We start from the raw sequence: 22,828 nt of genomic DNA on the forward strand, positions 1-22,828 counted from the left end.
CCAAAAGAAGGAACCAAACTAATCCAAAAACGGTTCTTCCCATCAACCAAGAGAAGCCCATTGCCACAGTCAAATCCCTCCATGCTTTTGCCTTAGAGCTGCTCAGCAGCTGGTGCCCATCCCGTGCATCACCCTGGCTGATACACGAGGCGGATTCATGGTGCAGCCTCCTTCCCGGGGCGTCCCAGGGGCTGGGGCATCATGCACAACTTGTTCCTGCACTGCTGTACATATTGGGATGACTCCACGCATTAAATGCTCTTCCTGGCTTCAGAACAAGGGGAGGGAATGAAGTGTAAATGGCTTGCTTGGTTTGTTTTATTTTATTCTTAAAAAGGGCAGTTGCGAGGTTCTTTATTATTATTTTTTTTTCAAGGAGACAAGCATAACTTACAGACCCTGTAGGTTGCATCTTGGCAAGCTGATGTCCCTAGCACCGAGCCAGCACAGCTGAGGGGAGAGTCCTCTCCAAAAATAGGGATGCATCACTAAACCAAAACATGTGCTGTTAATTTTCCCGAAGGAAAACACCTTCCAGAACTGTCGGAGTTGATGGTTCTACCTCCCAGCATCTGGTTCAACCTGCTACCAAGACAGCGTCAGCACAATCGGGACGGAGACTGAAGCCGCCTCCCCGGCGGGTTTAGATTTGTGCTTTTTCCTGCCCTAATATGGGCACTTTCATGGCAAAGGTAATAACAGAAGAGGTATCGTTCAAACATAATGGTGATGAACCGGCTATGAGAGCAGAGAGATGGGAAGGGAAAAGGCACCCTATCTGTATCAACAGCCTCTCATCCGAAAGGATTGCTTCTCCGGGAGAGGAATGCAAGAGGAGAATGAGCACATGTCTTGCTTCTCACGATGAGGTCATGCATTTTTTTTTTTTTTAAACATGGCCAGTTATAAGCCAAGAGCCATCTCCTCTGTCCTGAAAATTAGAAAAGCTGATGTTTTCTCTGCTGACAGCCCGGACTGTGGCTGACGCACGCGGACGCCACAGGCACCGTTTTGTGCTGCGCCTGCCTCGCTCCTTCTCCCGTGCTGCTGCAGCCAGCAAGCTGGCTCATCCCTGGGGGAGGAGAGGGAATTCGGGCAAATAATCCACCAAAGAGAGACAAATTCGTTCTGACATCGCATCTCCCAAAGTCCCCCTTTTAGTCGAGTGGCATGAGTAGGCGCTTCCCCCAGCTTGGGATGGAAAGGGCTGGTGGAGCATGGAAACGCAGCGAAGGCTGGGGGATGGAGGCTTGCTCCATCGCTTTGGGATGGTATTTTGCATCATTTCCAAAGAAACTGGGCCTAAAAAAGGAAAGACTTTGACAAGCTCCTTGGTAAAGGCCCTTGCAGGGGGCTGGGAGGAGGCAGACATCCCCCTGCCCTCCTCGCACGATGCACGCGGAGGCAGGTAGCACTGTGATGCTGGACCCGGCTCCCTTCTGCCTTGCTCAGTGCCATTTCCAGTTGCTTTCATGGACCCAAGCACACACGTGCTGCCCTAAACCAGCCCAAATTCGTTGCTTCAGGCGAACTGGTTGAACCTGGCACCATGCAGCCACGGCCAGCTGCCTGCTGCAGTCACCTGCACCAAGGCAAAGGGGAAGGAAACCTTTTCCCAGTGTGCTGGAAACAGCTCTGGGCCCTTTTTACTCATTTTTTTTACTCATTCTGTGCAACGCCCCTGAGCCCAACAGCCTCACTCGTGGCCAAGGCTCTCGCTGGCAGTGCAGGAGGAAGAGTCTTTTGGCTGGGAGCTGAGAGCTTTTGTCTAAGCTGCATTCACTGGGGTCTGAAAAGGAAAGGGAAAAGGAAAAGAAAACAATTTTCTGCAAACCGAGTAATATCGCGTAGACAATCAAGTCTGGCATCCCTCATTCACTGTCAGCCTCGTATTTGTACGGTGCAGTCTGATGGCAGCAATGATGAAAAATGCTCCATCCCGAAATGCTAGCTCAGATTGGAAATGCACATTTTTTTTTAGCCTTGTATTGAAAGCAAATCTACTATGCTACCTTGCTTGTCTCTTTCTTTTTTTTTCTTTTTTTTTTTTTTTTCTCCTGAATTACACTCTTCTAGACTACTCAATTTCTCCTGAAATCATCTGCTACGTACATTATTATCTTTTGAGATTGCTCGCTCAGGCCATATTATAAAAGAATAATTTTCTATTTCCATTCTCATTGCCTTCCAGGAGGCAGCTTTTGTCCTGTGCCACATTTAGCATTTCCCTACCTAAATTTACTACCTCCTTGTCTATCCAGCAGGATGCAAAAGGGGGACTCAGAGCCCGGGAGGGACTGATGTGCCCACCCGTGAACGCCTACAGCATGCACGCCCACCCAGGAGTGGATTGCAGAGGATCCTGTTGCGAGAAAAGGGTCAGGATTCATCTCAGAGGATCCATTTCAGGAGGAGATCAGCCGTGCCCTGTTCCCTCCACCTCCTTCAAAAGTAGCTCAGACATAAATGGCCACGTCTCAGGTTAAATGAGAGGCGTGCCGCTGGGCTGGGAACAAGGGACAGGACACAGCAGGCAGGGCACTGACACAAGGACTGCTACTCCATGAAGGAGAGCAGAAGCAGTTTTATCCCCGACGTTTTATCCCCGACGTTTTATCCCCACCTTCTTGCTGCTAAATCCAATTTTTCCCCATCTTTGTGCTTGGTGGTGCCCTGCGGCTGAGCCCTGCCCTCACCCAAGGGAAGGGGGTGACGTTGCGGTGCTGGGGGACGTTGGGTTGTCCGTGGCTGCAGCAACATTTTGGGGCAACAATGACGTATTTCACAGCCCCTGTTGGACACGAGCAGGTTCCGAACAATAGCTCCACTGAAGTCACGGAGCAGCTGAGCCGGGCAGAAACAATAGTGAATGTTTGAGCTTATCCCAAGCAATTGTGAGGGAGAGGATTTCTCTGTAACGCAGCCATTAGATGCTTGTTGTTCCATTTCTGTCCTGGTTTGTGTGGTGGGAGGTCGCCAGGACGAGTTACACAGCTGGTGCTCTACAAAACTAACTCATCGGAAAGGGAAGAGCTTTCTCCCTTCGTCGGGTGCTTTCCTGGGACAGTCAGCAGCCCTCCCAGTGAGTACGAAAAGCTCCATGACTGCTCAGAATTAAGGCTATCTGACAACTTTTAGCAGAGTGGCTGAAAAAAAAATAAATAAATCGCTGAATATTTTCACCCATATTTGGCCAGCTGTAAAATATATCCAGCTCTCAGCATATGTGGTATGAATAAACATATGTCTTTAGCTTATCTGTCTCCTGACAGCTCACGGATAGCTCCCCAGCCTGTATTAGTTTAAATGCAATTTATTCTGGAAGACTGATAATAGGGATATTGATTATGCAGGCCCCTGGAAATCACACCTTCATTTCGCTGCACGGAGGAGCATGATTGCCGTTCCCTGCTCGTTTTCCTATGAGGCTGTAGGCACTTTTCTGAGACCCTGAGGCTCCTGACGTGGCACCTGATAGACGTGCAGGTCTCCTTTATGGGGTTCTTTCATCACGAAAGGACAAAACCCATTTAGAAACCAGCATGCAGCTTGGGAAGGGGGAGCTTTACCGTGCTAGGGAAGCTCCATCCCCTTCAGTTAACCTCGTGAAGGACCAGATTGCCTCTCTGCCCTTCTCTTTCCCCTGCTGCAAGGTCAGCCAGAACCTGACTCATCCTCCGGTGTCACTTTGCTCCCAGCAGCTATTGCCCCCTGCCTCCACTTGTCCCATCTTCTGCTAATTCTCCTCCCATCCCATGCCTACCTGCAGGCGGATGAGGAGCGCATTTGGAGGAACGAAGCTATTCCTGCTGGGTTTCATTAATTTCCAGTCTTGCCTTTCCTAGATGCAGCTTTCCTTTCTCTAGAGCTGCTTAGCCAGAATGACCTTTGCTGTGTGTACAGATCCTCTTGGAGGCTCTCCATGCTCTCCGTCCATCTGGGCTCACTGCTGATCCATGCCCTGACGCTTTGCATCTTTCCTCTCCTGCAGTCCCTCTCCAAATCCTGCTCGTGGTGAGCCTCACCACCTAGCACAACCACCCTTGGTAGGGTGGACAACAGAATCTCTTCCACCCCAGGTCCTGAGCCCTGCTCAGGATTTCCCTTTTTAGTGGTCATTTCACCTCCTGTCCCAAGCCCTTCAGTTTTGCCCTCATCATCAAGCCTTTTCTCTTGAGCAGATCTGCTTTTTCACCTTCACCCTGCCTGAGATTCCCCATGGGTTTTAAGCCGAGTTGTTCGCTCCCCACGTCTACGCTCCAAATTCCTTTCTCTTCTGCCCTCATGCTCTTCTGTTTCCATTTCCCAGCAAACCCTTCCCCTCCAGGCTTGACTTCTGTGGGCTGCTGTGTTCACTGGAGCCTAAGCTGAGAAATCGAACCCCCAAGCTACAAACCGAAATGGATTACAATCCAAGGAAATTTTCTTATCTGCCTTCAACTCGCTGGAATCATGGAGTTCTTGGTTTTGTTTCAGGTGCTGAGGGGGCCCCATATGTCTCCATCAGACATCAGCCTCCCCTTGGTCCCCGCAGCGGAGCTGCTGTGCCCTCCAGACTGACACCAGATGCTCTGTAGACTTCTGATGGCGGTGGTGGACGCTTGCCAAGGGCATTTATTGGGGCTCACAGAGAAGCTCAACTCAGTCACAGGCTGAAAAACTGGACCTGGGAGCAGACCTAGGTCTTTTAGTCCATTTTTTTTTTGTTTAAATATTTACCTGGTCTAAGGCAACATCTGCATATTGTGCTGAAACGACGCCTGGAGGAGGTGCGCTGACTGTGAAAGCATCCCCAGCACCGTGTTGCCCTTAGAGCAATGCTAAACATATTTTCCTAATGCTACTTTTTGGTAAAAGGCCAACTTTTCAGCTGAAAACCTCTTAAATCCTAGCTGCTCAGTGAGAACACAGGCCTGAACCCCTGGTCTGGGCTCCCACCTCCCTACGTGCAGAGCAATCCCTCTCCTCCATCCCTCTCCATCCCACGGTGACCCAACCCAGCAGGGCACCTGCCCCATTTGCAGTCACACTTGACCGTCAAACCCCTCCAAGGGAGACCTGAGAGCCAGTAAAAAGTCAGGAGGAGCTTTTCCTGCAGGACACAGATGGCTTCGCATGGTTCATCTATCAGGAGTGACAGGTTGTGGTTTGTCTGTTGCTTGGTTTGTTCTGGTGATGTGAGTCCGACCCCACACGCTGCTTGGTAGGGTCCTTCGACAGTTCCCAGGCCAAACCAAAGCTTTGGATCTCAATAATTTTTAGCGTCAAAGATGCTCAAAAATCTATTTTGCAATTTTCCAAACTTTTTCCTGAGCTAAACTATGCTTTTACTCATGCTGTAGTAAATCACAATTTGTTTCTAAAGTCAGACTTATACCAGAGTCCTAGCGTTGCCATTTGGGAAAATAAACCCTCTTCTCCAAAACACAGATTTGAGCATCCCTTCAGCTCTGACAAATCAAAAATTATGTGATTTGGATCAAATTTTGATCTAATATTTGCACATTTTATCAGTGCAAAGGACTGGATTCTGCTAGGTTCACAGCATAAAACTCCGGTTGAGCTCAATCAGCTCTCCATTTCTCTGCTCTACAGAAAACATACCTTTTTTTTTTTAGGAAGAGGAGCTACAGACCAACACACAACCTCCAAAAACAATCTGGGGACTGTCACGAAGCCACCCTTTGAGAGGACAGGCCATTTTCCAGCTGCTGTGCTACAGCATGGAGAGGCTGGGTGGGAAGAAGGGATGCAGGGAGCCTCCTTCCTCCAAGGGTGTCAGAACCAGCCCATCCCCGCTCCCCATGCCCTATAGGCATGCCCTATAAGCAACCCCAGCAATATACACCCCGTGCGATGGGTATATTACTCACCCTCACACCCACTCCCAGTGCTGGCTGCTGCCTCCTGCCGAAGAGATGGTTAAAAAAGCTTTTGGAGCGGAGCCTGCAGGCACTGCAGGGAGCCGTGCTGGCTCTCTCGCCCGGCTACTGGCACCCAAACGTCTCCATTTACGGTCAGGGCTGCGCGGCTGCATTTCTGCATCTGGGAGCTGGGGCTTTGAAAAGCAGGCCAGCTCCCACGGCCCCGTCCAGACCCGATTTTGGCAGGGGAACAGTGCTGGAGCCCCTCTTCTGCAATCTCTGTGGCATCCCAGAGGAGGTTCAGCCCATCCTGGAGCCTGCTTTTCCTGCTCTGAGGCTGGGGTGCATTGCTGAGCTCCCCACACAAATCCTCTACCAAAAATTAGGCAGATTTTCCCGGCAGTGCTATCCTCAGTACCACCTGAAGAGGAACCTTTGCAGTTTTTCCAAGCCAGGTCACAACCCTGCTTACTGACATGTAAAAGTGAGGCAGCAAGAAAATGCTGGCAAGCCCCAGCCGATTGCAGTTTCCTGGCCATGAGTAGCACCGAAAACATTGAAAAACTCCAGCAGCATCTTGGGAGGAGACGGGAACATTTTATTCCTCCCTCTTACCATTATTATTATTGCTCTCCAAAGGTGCTGTGTGCTCCCCAGGACAAACCAGCACGCCCCAGCCTGGCTCTGGTGAGGCTGAGCCTGGAGGAGTGAGGATCACCAGCACTGAGCATCTCCATCAGGACCTCCTTGCTGGTGACAGTCACCAGCTTTGCTGGGAGATACACATGCACATCTATCTTACCCCGAGATTAAAAATTACTTAAGAAGTGACAACATGTGGATTAACCACCCAAACGCCCATGGACAAGTGTGGTGTTAACCCCCACCTCCTTCTTCCTGGCTCTTCCAAATGTGCTCCTCGGGGAAAACCCAAACCCCGGTATTTCCTACGATCAAATTTCAGACCCCCCAGCCAGCTCTGCTCCAAGCCTCAGATGAGCTCCATCCCTGCAATAACTCTTCCAGAGAGAAGGAATTAGGGGGGCTTAGCACTTTTGGATGATGGTCACTGGAGCTGGATAACAGGCATCGGCAGCCGGCACAGACGTGGCAAGGGCGTGGGACTCAGCCAGCCCAGAAAAAGCTGTGTTTACAAAAAGCAAGATGAAAAGGAATGAATTGCCAACTACGCAAAACTCTTTAAATAGAGCAGTGCAAACCTTTCATGTGCAACAGACAAATGATCTGCGGCCACGTGGAAACAGCATAACGGGTAGGAAGGCTGAGAGTGGGGAATGTGAGCAAGTCCATTTTCTGGAAGCAAGAATTAGCTGGATTAGCTGGATAAAGCCAAACACTTTCTAAAAAAAACCCTCTTGTATTAAAAACTAAACACGCATCAAACAGAAACAGAAACAGGAAAAAAAAGTGGCTGTAGGAAGATCCGAGGAGCCACTCTCTGCTCCTGCTCACGATAAAAATGCCATCAAAAAAAATCTTATGTAAACTTGCCACACACAACACATCATCAACAGGCATTTATCAAATGAAACACATACCAAATGCAACTCCTCTTCCTAATCCCAAGTCAAACAGGCTTTGAGTTTCAGACCCTCAGGAAGAGATTTCCATATGATCCTCCTCTGCTGAGTTTATGATTAGACCTTATGAATTTCAGCATTTATCTGACACAACGCACCGGGGAGGGCTTTCCTTTATCCACCAAGCCTGTGGTTTTGCCTTTCCTTAGCTGCAGCCACTCAACTTGGGGGAAAACGACTTTAGCCCAGACTGCTTGATTGAGTAAAGCCAGGATGGCTTTGCTGGTGGTGGTATCGCCAAGCCCTCGTGCTATGTGCCAGCACCCAAGCGAGCCAGCATTCACAGAAGGGCTTATAAATGCTGCCTCTGAGCCAGAACCTGGCTTTCGGGGCTCAGCAATGCAAATAAAACATATGTGCACGAGGGGGTCCCACTGAAAACGTCTGTGTGGCCAGCCTGCAAGGTCTTTGTAGTTCGGGAAGAGGATTTGTGGTGTTGAAACGTTTCAATGTGGTCTGGAGGAGCTGTCGCACGGAGCCAGGGCTGACTCCTGCGAGCAACCGCAGGAGCACATTTACCACTCGCCATCCCCCTGCAGACTGAGGTATGGTCCTCATTAACCATGAAGTGATACGTTTCAAGCAATGTATTCGTAACCCCCCAAGTCTGATCACAGCTAATTCGCAGGCAAAGAGGGAGTACATTTGCTTAATACACTGCTCTTTGCAAACACGCTGATCGTTCCCAGATGTATCTGGTTCTGCCCAGCAGCCCTCGAGGCAGCAGGAGAGGAAATCATTTCAGCTCCCCAGAGTCGCCGGCCAAAGCAGTTTCAAGATGCTCCAGAAGCCCTCCCGCAACCCTTCAAGGGAGCTGTACCCACCTCCCTCATTCCATCAGACCCGGCTCCTTCTGCTCTTTTTTCCATCTTTTTTCCCAAAATAAGCTTCCCATTCAGGCAGTAGGATCCGTAACCATCCTCTGACCCGAGCACTTGATGTCACAGACGTAAGTGCTGCATAAAGCTGGATCCAGGTAAGGATGGTATTTTGATCTCACCTCAGCAGAGAGATCAGTTCTGCTGATTCCCAGTGGTCTCCCTTAAACTTGCCACAGAAATGTGAAATTTGCTATGGAGAAGCTCCCAGGAAATGTCGAGCTTGGTGGGAAGGGACAAATCTTGCACAAGAATTTGAGAGCCCTGCTCACACGCGATTCAAGCCAATGCAGCTTGAGATGCTAAAGCCCAACACAGCAATGGAAGAATTTCTTCCACAGCATAAACCAGCAAATCATCCCTCAGCTTCAACCCGTGGTGAGACATCCGTGGCTAAATACAACTTTGAAGTGACAGCCAGTAGCTGTGGGTTGGATGAACATTATATTTACAGCTTCTTATTCACTTCAGCCATGAGATAAGGCGATAACCAAAATAAGGGTGCTCAGAACTTACAAAGGGAATTCCAGCTACAGTCTCAGCACCAGTTCCAAGTGATATGGGGAGAGATTTCCCCTGGCAAAGAGCACGGCACTCCCAGTGGTCGGGGACCTGCCAGGAGAGAGCACTGCTCCGTCTGGAGCTTCAGCACACTCCTGCCCTACGCAGAGCAGAGCAGCCCTACGACCACCCCAGAGCTGGTGGCTTTGCAGACAAACCAACATGTTTTGCCCAAGTTTGCAAAACATATTAGTATTGGAGATCTGAATCCAAACATCCTCTTCCTCTGCCGTCTGCTCCACCCCACAGAGATTTACTTACTAACTCTCCGAGCAGATGCTACCTAACGCCGTCAAAGGGCATCGTTTAAGCAGAAAAAAACATCCTCAGTGCGTAATCCCGTACACACACACAGGCACGGTACTGATCAGAGCGCTGGGTCAGCCTCCGTGCGACAGAGGTTGCTGCTTTTCCTGGGTATGAATTTTTCACAATCACACCTCCTGGCTCTGCCCATTCATACATTATTTGAAAACAGCAAGATGATTTATTGTGTGAATGAAATTCAGCCACGGGTCACTTGCAGACTAGTTAGTGTGATTTACAGAGCAATTCGCTTCCTATATTGATCACTAGAAATTCCCACTGAAGGTGTGATCAAACACTTAAAAATATATCACGTGAATATTGTTTCTGCTCCTTCATGGAACAGGTTCCAGAAGATCTTCCGGAGAGCTTCCAGAGCTTCCAGATCCAGCCTCCTTCACTTTTGTCTTCACTGTGGTTATTCGTGTACTTTATTGTAAGCCCAATGCTATTGAGAAAAGCCCCAGGAAAGCAATCGGGCAGTGCAGTTCATACAGATATGCTGCAGTGTATTTTGAACTGTGATTATTGATATTACAAACAGCGCTTTAGCAGAACCATTCTCCAAACAGCCAATTCATACTCATGAAACTAAAAAAAAAATAATAAAAAAATCAAAGGCATCTCTGTGAAATAGGAAGCCAGAAGTCTCATCCTTGTGACGGACGTGCTTATGGCCATGCATATGGATGCAATGCAAAGATGGGCAGAAACCCCTGAACCTTCTGCTAAGCCTCAGAAAGCCGTGTGCAGGGATGCTCACCATGCAGAGTTACGGCATCATTGGTATGGCATTTTGCTCAAACTAATTAGTCATCATTATTTAGCTATTCCCTTTCCAGCTCTGGCTTGTTCATGACATCCGTGCGCTCTCTGATCGCACAGACACCCGGTGCACACCATGTGTCTCCGGATTTCACCTCCTTGGTGACTAAGGACTCAAAATTGCACTACCCATTAACATATTTTTAGTAGTATTATTAAACCACCGTTCAGAAAGCGGGGCTGAATGCGGTTCCGATGATTCACCGTGCCTTCAGCAATCCCCATTCAGGTTTCCCTGGGTGGGATGCTTCCCCCCCCCTCAGCGTATCAGCTGCCCGTGATTCAGCCGCCATGGGAAGTTTCATTTCCTGCTTCTGGGGCTGCCCAGCAGCCTTTGTAAAAGGAAAGGCATTCTTCTAATTCCTGCTGTTAACCCCTTGGTGATCTCTGAGGCGGGAGCCAAAGTTGTCAGAAAGGCTCAGGATACGGCAGCACCCATGAACCCATAGTTACACAGCCAGCACCAGACTCTCATTTTCCTTAATTCACCTTTTTTAAAAATAATAATAAAAAAAGGTGGATGGAACACAGGTGTATTTTATTGCATGTTTGTGTTTAATACATGATTTATAGCCTCTGAAATGTCTCCAGTGACATCCGCCCATGACACCAGCACCACATCCTCTTCTGCCATGGGATGCACCTTGAGCATCATACACCAAGTTCAGATGGCAAGTAACGGGGACAGAAACCCAGGCTGGGAGTATTTTAAGCAGATGCAATGTGTTTCTCAATAAAGGCTAATTAATGCCTCAAAAAATAGCCAAGTGATATAGAAACAATGTCAAAAAAGACTCAGGCTGGTTTTCCCTCCCGCCAGTGGGGACAGGGACTGGTTTGGCACAAAGTAAAGCAAAACCCATCATGAACCAGCCCCCACAGACACCTCTGTGCACATCCTCCCCCAGCACGAGTGCACGCAATCACAGCGTGAAGCTGCTGAGAAAACCGGCTGGAAACCCTTTCCTCTCCCGTTCTCTCCCCAGATTATTTGGAGCAAACCCTGGGATGGGGAAATGCGCAGCTCCTACCTGGACGAGGAGCTCCAGCTTTCTGTCATCGAGGAGGTGCACTTGGCATCTGCGGCCCTCCGTCATCTGCAAGAGAGAAGAGGCAGGTGTTTAAGGCACTCGGCTTCCCCGTTTGGCACGCGGCACCAGCAGCCAGCTCCCCTGGTACAAGCTGAAAGCTTTCATTCACCACCTTGCTTTCAGTTTTATTTATTTATTTATTAAATCCCCCTTCTTTGGCACCAGGGAAACAAATGGCTGGAAGGAATAAAAGGCAAACAATAGTTTGCCTGGGATAGTGAAGGCCCTGAATCCCATATATCCTATTTGGGGTGTCCTACCTAAGAAGTACCAGTGGAGCCAATCATATTATTCATACAGTCATAGTCATCACATCATAGAATATCTCAGGTTGGAAGGGACCCACAAGGATCATTGAGATCAACTCCTGACTCCACACAGGACCACCCAAAAATCAGCCCATGTGTCTGAGAGCATTGTCCAAACACTTCTTGAACTCCAGCAGGCTCAGTGCCATGACCACTACCCTGGGGAGCCTGTCCCAGTGCCCGACCACCTCTGGGTGCAGAACCTTTCCCTAACCCCCAGCCTGACCCTCCCCTGTCCCAGCTCCATGCCGTTCCCTCGGGTCCTGTCGCTGTCCCCAGAGAGCAGAGCTCAGCGCCTGCCCCTCCGCTCCCCTCGTGAGGGAGCTGCAGGCCGCCATGAGGCCTCCCCTCGGCCTGCTCTGCTCTGGGCTGAACAAACCCAGGGCCCTCAGCTGCTCTTCATACGTCCTCCCCTCTAGAACCTGCATCACCTTTGTAGCCCTCCTTTGGGCACTCTCTAATAGTTTTATGTCCTTAACTATTATATTGGTCCACAGGTTCTTCCACACCAGTATAACTTAACTCGAACTCTTAACCTGCACGATAATATCAATAAAACTTCTGTGTATAGAACACTATTTCTTCCAAGGTCCTGTAGATTGGAGTGGTAAGAAACAAATAAGCTGTGGCCTGAGGGAAGTCCTCTGCATTCAGCCAAGGCTGTTCCCGACTCCCTGTCACACGGCGCATCATGAGGAGCAACTTTGCTTTGCACAGCTACGGATCTAGGCTCAGCCCCGTAAAGCCCTCCAGCCGTGCACACAATCCCCCTAATGGGATATGGGCAGCCTAAGCCTCTTTTGCTCTTGGAAATCTCTTCCCCAGCATGACATGGGCAGCACGCAGGCAGCCCCAGGGCAGTCACGCATGCCTGGACCAAGCTTGGCCCTGCTGTGCTGCTATTCAGGCTCCTGGGGACCCAATGCACTCCAGCCAATGCATATCCTGATGACTGGGTGAGTTGAAGCAATGTCCTCCAGCACCCATAGCACAAGCATTGCATAGCCATGGCATGAGGTCTTCAAACTCAGCCATCTCCAGCACCATCTCCAGCACCACCCCCTCACCCTGCTGGCTGCTGGCTCTCCTGTGTGCTCCTGTCCTCCTCACCAGCTCTGTCCATGTCCATCTCCTCCTCTCCTGGGGTCAGGACAGACCAAGCCTTGCCCAGAGAAGTTGTGGAGTCTCCTCCTTGGAGATCTCCAGCAACTGCCTGGACATGGTCCTGAACAACCTGCTCCAGGTGGCCCTGCTTGAGCAGAGAGGTTGGAGCATATGGCCTCCAGAGGTCCTTTCCAACATCAGCCATCTCATGATTCTGTGAAAATGAACTTCTCCCTTCAACTCACCCCAAATTTACAGTCCTGGCATGCTCAGCCCAACGCAGCCCAAGCAGACTTTACCCAGGTCATTACGTGCACCAGAGTGGCTCTGGCATACCATGCACAACCTCACTTTCCCTCTCATTTTCCATGAACACAACTAGAGCCCTGGCATTGCAGCCAAAGAAAAGCCTTGTAAAACAAGGCTCCTCATAAATGTCAGCCAGTTACCTCCGTGGCAATAAATTGTCTTCTTACGGGAGTTTCATCTTGTAAGTAGTGTTATGCAAAATATTGCTTCTCATAAGGTATATTACTTGGTGAGAGAGATTTTCTCTATGAACTCTGAATTAAGCAGCTTTCAGCGCTGTCATGTAGGTGCAGGAAACCACAGGCCGTCTGTGCTGGACTTCCACCAAGCAGAGCCATGGGTAAAGCTCTGAGCAACCAAACTCTGCTTCTGTCTCTCCCTCTCTGTCTCACCCCCTTGCTGTCAGGTACCTGCAGCATCCCTAAGATGTGGAGAGTGCATCGATATTGCAGTTTTAACATGAGTTTACCCAAGGCAAGAAATAAAGCTGGGACTTTCTCGTGGCAGTAACACACGATGGCAGGAGCACAGTCCAGAGCTCATGTGCGGTACTCGAGTGGTTACACCAAAGTGGAAATGAGGAAAAAAAGAAAGCAAAAGGTGCAAAAGGGAAAATTTTCTTAGATGTTTGATTTTGTGCTTTAGTATTTCAGGAAAATACTTGCTTGGGAACTTCTCATGCTCTCCACACTTTTCCAACCCAGAGTTTCATCTCTTACTGCTTCTGCTGCTTAGAGAAATCCCAAATGCAAACAGCTGGTAACACGAAGTATCTAAGTAAAGTGAAGCTCTGAAATGTAGCGCAGATGATTGACAAATTGCAAACAGAGCATTTCATAAGCATCACTTGCAGAAATGGGGGAGGGAAGAGGAGTGGAGGGAGGGAAAGCATGCTGCTTCCACATCAGCTTGCCCCCAGCCCTTCTGTCCATCAGCAGAGTCCTTGGTGGCTCTCAAAGACCATGGTAATTTTTATAGTTTGACTTCAAGTGTGTGAGCACACAGCAAAGCACATACTTTAATTCCTTAGTGACACTTTGCTTCTGTGCCTCTCAGCAGTTTGAAGGTTTATGTTACTAGCTAATGACCCCAACTGGTGGCCTGCAGGTGAAGAGCTGCTCCAGGAGCTGCTACACAGCCTTGGGGGGAGAAGGAGACCCAGTACCAGCCCCTGCTCCCAGCCTCAGGGACCTCCACAGATAGTGAAGGAGCCTGTGGTTTAGGAAATGGAGGCTCCAAGTTTTGTCTTGGTGCTCAAAAAAACTGTGATTTACATGGTTGGAAATCTGCTATAGCACATCCTTTTGTCGACAGGATGCACAGCCATGGGGCTATTTCTCTTCCCAGTTGAAATAAATGACGCTTTCCAAAAGTAAAGAAAAGAAGAAGGCAGAAGACAGACTTCCTACCTGATATAAACTAAAATATGATGGTCCTTCCCTCCCTCCGCTCTGCTTTATTATTCTACCAGGTGTCTGAAGCCCACGCGGCGTGCTTTTTGCCATCGTCAGAACAATACAAACTCGACTAGTTTGTCAGAGCAAGAAAGGGGAATGTTTCAAAGCACAGCAAGAAGGAACTGTTTCAGCACAGTCTGTCTGCATGAAAAATGGTGCCTGTGATGCTTTGCAAATCCGCTGCTTTGTGGTATCTGCTGCACTGCGATGAGGCCGTGGCTGCCTCTTGTGGGACAAGGCCAGGAACCCCTTCTGCTTCTCTGTGTAATGAGAAGGGAAACCAACAGCAGAGCCCTTTAGGTGGGAGCAGGAGGTCACTAAAGGTGAGCTGAGCAGCACCAGAATTTGGATGGAGGAAAGCTATAAGGAGTGAATTGAGGTTCTCCACTCCCATGCTCTTTCTCTGAGAAAGACTGGGGGAACTGAAAGCTGAGAGGCACAAAGGCATGGCTTTCCCTTCGACACGGCAAAGTAAAATCTCAGGAAAGAGAGAAGACTTAGTGGCTGGGCAGAGCTGTTAAAGGTAGGCAAGGACACTTGATGTGAAGGAAAGTGGATGGGTTTGCTCCTAATCATGCCCTGGCTTTCACTGTGAGCTCAGTACTGAGTTTTCCTGTATCCACACAGCCTCCCGGTTCCCATCTGGAGGCAAAGAGCCCTCTAACCTAACTGCAGAAAGTAAAAAGTCAGGTGTCTAACCCATCCTGACAGTCCTGATACCCTTGATGCTCAAACCAGAGAGATGCACCCTGGGCAGGACGACTGATCCTGCTGCATCCTAAACCTGGTTTTCCCATACCTGATGCTGGGCTCTAGCACTCAGCCCAGGAAAGCTCTCCAACACAGGAGCCAGGATGCGGTATCCACATCCACCCTCCAAATTTCTGATGCTTCTCAAGAAGTGTGAAGGGGTGGGACTGTGCTACAAACCCTGTGCTAACCATATGGCAGAGAGCAGCATCCTTCATGTGTGAAGAGGGGCCGCATGCATTTCATGGGCCAGACTTATCACGAACTTGTATGGGAATTATGTGCCAAAACACATAACAGATTTTTTTTTCCCCCCCCAAACAGCTCAGTACATCACTTTCTTCTGAAAATCTGCTGCTGCTTTTAGTGCCTGCACATGCAGCATGACCCCCAAGCGCTTGAAGAACTGCACACTAGCGCTTTTAAAAATCTCTGTCATTTATGTAAAGACTAGGGCTAATGCATCTCCACCACACAGACACAGATGGTGCTTGCAAGGCACGTGGAGATCTGGAGCAGTGTGTTTGTGTGGACGAGGTGCTGGAGGAGTGCTCAGGAGGGCTGATGCACAAGGCATGTGTGCTCTATCTGCACCAGGACTTCTGCACCCGAAGGATGGGAGAAACGCTGCTGACCTCCTTTGTAAGACACTTGGAGAGCTGTCAGTGACAACAAGGTTTGACATGTGCACTTTTCGCTCTGAATATGCTACCAAAAACAAGTATTTCTCCTTTTTACTTGTGGGATCTTCTGGATCTTGGATGCTTTTCTCAAGAAAAGGACGTTTTAGTTACCTTTGTCACGAGCAGCAGACTTTAAATCTCATTTGGAGGCTCCTACCCAAATATTTACATGACGGGTTTCCTAGGAAAGACAGGCTGGCAGCTGTTGTGCACTGCTGCACGAACCGCTCTGGCGACTTCCCTCCTCTCTATTCATCTTTGCAGTAACTCCAAACACTGGCTCGGAGCATCCTACAAACCGTCTGCACTGCAGCCCCAAAACCCACACGGCACTCTGCTAATCCCTGTGCTCGTGTCATCTTGTCACTAAATTATCGGCAACTGTCCGCACAACTGCTGCAGCCACCACGAACAGCAGAGGCGGCGGGAAGAAACGGCTCCAAAGGGAACCTTTCCCTTTCAAAATGAAAAAGAAATCCTCTTGGTGAAAGCACCGTCACACTAAATAACTGCAAGGCACCAAATGCAAATGCTATTTACAGTGGCAGTTCTATAAATACGCGCGGTACGTTTCATTAGCCGGTGACTGCAGGAATAAAGAGGGTACGGTGTATTCTTCCATGACTCAAATCAGAAATTATAATTGGAGGCAGAATATTTCCTAAATGCTCGCCGCATGTATAGGAGGCAATTACAGTGCTGAACACACAAAAACCGGTGTCACTTTGCCTGTCGGTTGCACAGACCCGCTGAAAGGAGATAGAGAGAGATGACAGCCCGCTGATTAAAATAAACTATTAGATTAAACGCCCTGCTCCCACTTGACCACTTCTCAGTGCCTTCCATCCTGGCAGCTCCTAGGCTGGTGAGGAGGGAGAGGGAGAAAGCGGTGTGTTCTGGGTTGGTTTGTGCACATAACTGCACTTTGCTTTGTCGATTTGGGGCTGGTCTTGCCCGTGGCTCTGTCACACTGACCAGCACGGTCTCTTTGCTGGTCTACATCCCTCTGTCATCTCCTGTCCTTCTTCCTCTCACATTTTAGCATGGAGGAAAGGAGCATCTTTGCAGCTCTGTTCACGCCTGCTTGCTTTCCAGGTCCAAAGCCCTCCCGCACACTCATTTCCCTGCTCTTCCCCCTACCACAAAGAGCCATATTGCTGCGGGCTTATTTCTACCCGAACCTCGGTGGATGGAAGTTCTGAGGATGGGGAGACAGACAGGAGAAACTTGAAGCGGAGGGACTGCCACACAGTCCGAATGTGGTCCTCATTTCTACTACTCATTTCCACGAGTCTTTCCTAAGCCAATAGCGGGAAGTCTGGTCTGCAATTTTTCTTTTCAAGAGGGAGAAAAGTGATTTTAATTCGGCAGAAGGCTTCTGGCATAGGCTGCATTCTAAAACATGGCAACGCGGAAGGACAAATGCTTCTTGCTCCAATGCACTGAAACCCAACACAGAACACTGCTGCCATCCAGACTGGCTCCTGTAATGGTTTCTTATTGGAAAGGCTACCTGGTGCCCTGGAGCAGGAGAGGTCCGTTGTAAGCCAGATGTTTTTTCCCTAGGAAGGAGACCCAGCCATACCTTCAGAGGTTTGCAATCTTTTGGCAGAATTTCTGTAGGAGAACAAAAATGTCACATTTTCAAGAAAATGGGAGCAACTCGGTAGCAAGTAGAGCTTTGGACCCCAGAGCACAGGCCCAGGAGAGATCTTGTAGATGTGGATAGCGATGATGTGAATAGTAGCAGCATTGTTGGTGATGCATAACCGGGCACCAGCTACTAAAGCAGTGTGGGTTTCCCTGGTATGGAAGTGCTCCACATCTCTGTGGAATACATGCATGGAAAACAGCTGGATGAAGGGCCAGAAAATTATAGTTTCTGCCAGCAATGATGCAGCATCTCCCTCAGGTTCTGTAGGACCAGAGGAATGTATCACAAGCAAGACCTTAGGCTGTTCCTGCAAGCGTCTTTATCACACCCCTTGAAAAACCCATGACCATACCCCACAAATTAGGGAAAGGAGATGAAATTGCTGAAAATATGGTTGCATCCAAAGCTCTTAAAACCTCTCCGGCCCTGCAGGAGGAAAGTGCTGCTGTCCTTTTGAGAAGCTTGATGTTACCCAGTGGGACCCAGTGAGTGTGGGATGTGTTTGAGGAGGGCAACCTCAAAAGTTGCAATCATTTCTGCAAACACACAGCAAAGGAGGAAGAAAACATCAGTAATTAGGCAGAAAGAGTCCTCCTTGAGAAGGAGGGATGGTGGGTACGTCAGGATGGGCTTGGTGCGACCCAGACACTGTGCAAGTGCCATCGGGGAGCGATGGGATGAACATTAAGGAGAGCTGCAAGCTGGGTGACCTGGCGACTTCCCTGTTTTGTCCTGAGAGCTGAAAAAAGAGTTCCTGGCCTGCCCAGGGGCTCTGAGCTTCCTGAGGGCTTCAGGCAGTGTTTTCCAGCTCCCAGCTCCCCCCCGGGACATCCGCACAGGTTGTTTCTCATGCTGTCTGCAAACAGCCATCAGCAAAAATGCTCTGATTCAGCAAGGCACACAGCGGCGCACATAAATCCCTTTTATTTCAGCGTGACATAAGCAAGTGTTTAAGTGGCTTACTGTATCAGAGCTGAAATGAAAAACCGTTTCCTACGGTCCTTAAGTCCATTTACAACGTCAAGCAATAACTCTCAGGCGAACTTTAAAGCCGGGAACGCCACTTCTTAACCTCAAAACGCTCGGTGCTTGAGCCGTGTAGTTAGAATTAAATCTAATTCCAACGCCGCGTCTTAAAGTGAGCAGGGCAGTACCCAGCAGACGCCTAAATCACCGCTCCGAGAGCAGCTGGCCACAGAGGTCTGCTCTCAGCTATATCCTGAGATAAGAAAGCCCTTTCCTGGCCGGGCCGGCTTCCTCACTGGAGTGAAGGTTGTGCTGTTTTATGTCACGTATTGTTTTGTTTCTTTAAAATAATACAGATCTCAATCTTCTCAGATGGAAAGGAAACCAGGACACCGCGCACCCTCTCTGCCTTCTGAAGCTGATGCAGAGGAGGGCATTCCCAACGCATGCTGTTTTACCACGTTTGACTCTTTCTCCCACATAACTCTTGCTGTTCCCTTTCTTGACTAGAAAATAACAATTGGCAGCTTAAAAATATATCTGCTTCTGAGCCTTGCCCCCACTGCCTACAAGGCAGGAGCAGAGCGTAGCTCTACAAGATCATTGAGCTCTGGAGCTCCCAAAGACCAGGGAGAGGTGAACCAGAGCTTTTAGTCTAGAGGATTCACTGGCCACAGATATCTTAAAGCTTACATTTTGTAACCCCTCCTGCATTCAGAAAAACTGTTCTGCTCCTGTCTTTATAAAGCTTGTCTCAGCTGGCCCAATACAGACACCTGCTTTGGGCCATTGTTTTTAGGTCAAGAACATGCCAGAGCTCCTAAAGCTCTTGGGACTGCTCTGTTGTACAAATTTTAAATGAGTCACATGGCAAGCTGTTTGCGCCCAGCATCACAGAGCATCTTTAGGTGAGGTGAAACCACTTGGTCCACATGAAACCATTGCAACCAGACAGTCCCATCCTTTGGGAAGTGATGGGCATGCAGCTCAGGCAACCCATGGCCTTATCCCCCAGTGCTGACCGTGGGACATGCTATTCATCCCCACTCCAAAATATTGCCCAAAGGCTGCAAAAGGGGATCAAAGTGTCAGTATCACCAAAAAAACATAGCAAAAGTAAAACTCCTCATCCCTATGTTAATAAGGCATGACAGGTAAACCATCTTCCTCTGTGCAAGCTTCCCAGTTAAAGTTCCAGATAACTTGCACCGCACGAGATCTTCCCCTGGGCTTACTCAGCTCAGCTAAGCTGTACGAAGAACATCTTTATCCACAGAATCATAGGATCATCTAAGCTGGAAAAAAAACCTTCGAGATCATCAAGTCCAACCATCAGCTTGACCTACCGAGTGCCATCACTAAATCATGTCCCTTAGTGCCACAGCCTCGTAAATACCTCCAGGGATGGGGACTCCACCACTTCCCTGGGCACCCCGTTTCAATACTTGGCCACTCTCTCCATGAAGAAATCCTTCCTAAGACCCAGCTTAAATCTCCCCTGTTTTATTTTGTATTTCTTTTTCCTAGAGTAAACTTATTCTCTAGATAAGAAGTACTTTAAGGTATTGACTGTTGTTTCATCCTATGCATGCACAGCATATACTGGAAGAGCTCCTGCTCTGCTTGTTATGCACAAAGGACATAGTATGGTCTAAGGGAAAAGGATCTAAATTCGTTGTCAGGGCTCTCCTTTACCAGTAATGGACTCTTCAGCCTTTTATAAGTCACACCAACCTCTCTTCGGGGACTCCTGGTCACCTTCTGGTTCACTCCCTGCTCCGTACTGCGGCAAGCACCATGACTCATCAGCATAATAATGACTGTGCGGTACTAATGCACGTAGCAATCGATTATTACTATTTTTCCCAAAGATGTTAGGATGTCTGTTAAGCTCTCCTACATCTGACTTTTAATTTCTTGTAAATATACATATATATATATATATATATACACACACATTTTTGGTACAGTTTCGCACTTCAAACGTGGCATATTTTCAGCAAACTGTTCCAGATATCACTCATTTGTGCACGCAGACAGGGTGGTAATTACATGAGAGCATCCAAGTCTCCTGGGAAAACATTTGTAGGAGGCTTAGTTTAGTTATAGAAGAGAAGAGGGAGATTTATTTGTTACTGGAACTCGTGAGATTTGCTGCAGAAAAAAACAAATCAATGTAGGTTCATAGGAAGATGACCGAAGTGACCCAAGGCACTGAAAGCAGTAGTATGCATGAAATATTTTTAAAGGACTAATTAAGATTTAAGGCTTAAAGTGTCCTTTTAGCACTTATTGAGTCTCTTGTACTTACTGTATCAACCAGTACTTCGAGGTGTGAGCGGTGATCGCCCGGATCAATCGAGCCAAGGCACTGGGCTGTGCATCACTCAGCTGTTCTGTAGCAGAGCGGGTCAATAGACTGCACTAAACAGTGTTATATATAATACATAATGGAAAACACACTTGCAAAAGTCATTCCAGACATGAAAAAAAAAACCTAATCTGTGCACATAATTGCCTTTTATTTTTTTTTCTTTTTGCTTTGAATAACACTGTGAGAACTGATATGCTTCCAGTGCAAGACCATGTCACCAGGTCGTTGCCAGCCATGGCTACTCAGCAGCCTTGGCAGACGTTGGATGCTCCAAGCCAGGGCTGCAGGAAAGGGACATCTCCCATGAGCACGGATGGGGACATCTCCCCGAACATCTCCTGCATGCCCGGGAGGGTGCTGGGTCCATCCTGCCTTCCTCTGCCCTGATAGCTCCCAGTGCTGAGTGTGCTGAGGACCACTTTGGGCTCAAGCAGGGAAAACTGTCCCTAGGACACACAGCCTGCACTTTTACACTCCCATTCATCTTCTGAGTGATGCCAGGAGTTTGTATCGCCTGTGCTGGGAATGCTTTGCCTGTTAGTGCAGAAAAACTCTAGGGACAGAGGGCAAGAGTTAGAAATGGGTCCTTTCTGCATGAAGACACCCACAGAATAATAAATATGGTCATCCTGTAACCTATGCAAAGGAGGAACCAGGAATAAACCTCTCTACCTGAGCTTTTCTCCCAGGTGCCTCTGCCTTTTAAGAGCAGGGGAAGGATGCTCTGTTCTGGAAGAAAACACAGCAGCTCTTTAATACTGTGCAGAATCGATGACGAAGAGCTGAGATGAAGAGGGAACAGCCTGATGCAACGTCTGCAAACTCAGCGGCTGGACCCAATACCCCAGAGCCCAGCTCTCCGAGGATGCGATGCCCGTTTTGGAGCAGCTTTCTGCCATGTAGGCAGTTGGCAGTGCTTGCGAGGGGGCACAAAGGAAGAGAGGACCCAGCCTGGTACCTCTGCATTTACAAATTCCCCCCCAGATTCTCTGTTAGTGCCCCAAAATAATTTCAGAAAGCGTCTCCTGGGGTGCAGTGCATAAGTAAGGCAAGACTCAGTGCTCTCCTCCAGCCTCCCTGGTCTTGGGGAAGCACCAACCTCCTTCCCCTCTCCACCACTTCGTGCAGCACAAGCCCGGGTAACACCTTGGGTGGCAGCACCACCACCTCTCCAGGGCCGTGAAGCATCCCAGGGAGCCCAAACCACTTCAGACAGTGATTTTTTATTTTTTTTCCACCCAACTTTTTAAGTCTTTCCAGTTCAGAGTAGCGAGAGGCTGTGGAAATTGCCTTGCCAAGCTGTTTGTTTTCCAGTGTGTTTCAATGCTGTGCTGGGTGTGTGTGTGCGCGAGGCAGGCCCTGTATCTCATTAGGCATCCCCTAAATCATCCGTGTCCCCCTGAGAGCACATTTCACTGGGAAACGCGAGTGCCCGGGCTCTCCCACGGTACACAAACACACGTGGCAGCCACGTGCTGTGATGATGGGCACCTCCAAAAAACCCTGGAGATGGCCAGGAGAGAGCCCTTCCATGCAGAACAAGGACAAAACCGAGCTTTAAATATGGGAAGAGCTCGATCCACATCTTCCTCCCTAGGAGGGGTGCAAAGTTTCAGCTGCAGGTTTTTGTGCTGGCTCTCGGGGCTGCTCAGTTGGGGCGGTGGCTTTCCATCCTACAAAAATTTCCTGGTGTGAAAGTAGCAGGGTCATTTTCCTGCTGCTCCCCCATCCACAAAGCAGTTGCTGGTGGCACCTGGTACAAAACATTTCATCTCAGATGGACGGGATGCCAACAGTGCTGCGGTGTGTGTGGGGCGGCTGCAGCCGCACTGGATCCCACGCGGTCAGGAAACCCAAACAAAGTCAGATTTATTTTGGTTGGGAGAGCTGGGAACTTCTAAGAAGGAAAAAAAAATAATCGAGCCACAGAGCCTGAGCCTTGCAGGTTGGCAAGCCCAACAGCCATTGTCGAAGTGTTATGTGTTACACGTGGAAGTGTATACACACAGAGGATTTCTGCTGGCCAAAATGACAGTTTTGACCTCTTTTTTGGTTTTCAGCTTTCTAGGAGATTTTTAGTTGACCCTTTTAAAGTGA

At 48.9% G+C, this 22,828-nt stretch overlaps 1 protein-coding gene across 8 annotated transcripts in view; it reads right to left on the reverse strand.

Annotated features, from left to right (window-relative positions):
* Window positions 1–22,828, reverse strand: part of FRMD4A (FERM domain containing 4A) — a 362,715-nt gene that overhangs the window by 115,044 nt on the left and 224,843 nt on the right. For all 8 annotated transcript variants that reach the window (XM_048062551.2, XM_048062552.2, XM_048062549.2 and 5 more), the window contains exon 2: window positions 11,067–11,132. In XM_048062551.2, the coding sequence (XP_047918508.1) occupies window positions 11,067–11,132 (66 nt within the window). The remainder of the gene's footprint in view (window positions 1–11,066; window positions 11,133–22,828) is intronic.

Source organism: Anser cygnoides, chromosome 1 (assembly GCF_040182565.1).
Source record: "Anser cygnoides isolate HZ-2024a breed goose chromosome 1, Taihu_goose_T2T_genome, whole genome shotgun sequence".
NCBI classification, from domain to species: Eukaryota; Metazoa; Chordata; class Aves; order Anseriformes; family Anatidae; genus Anser; species Anser cygnoides.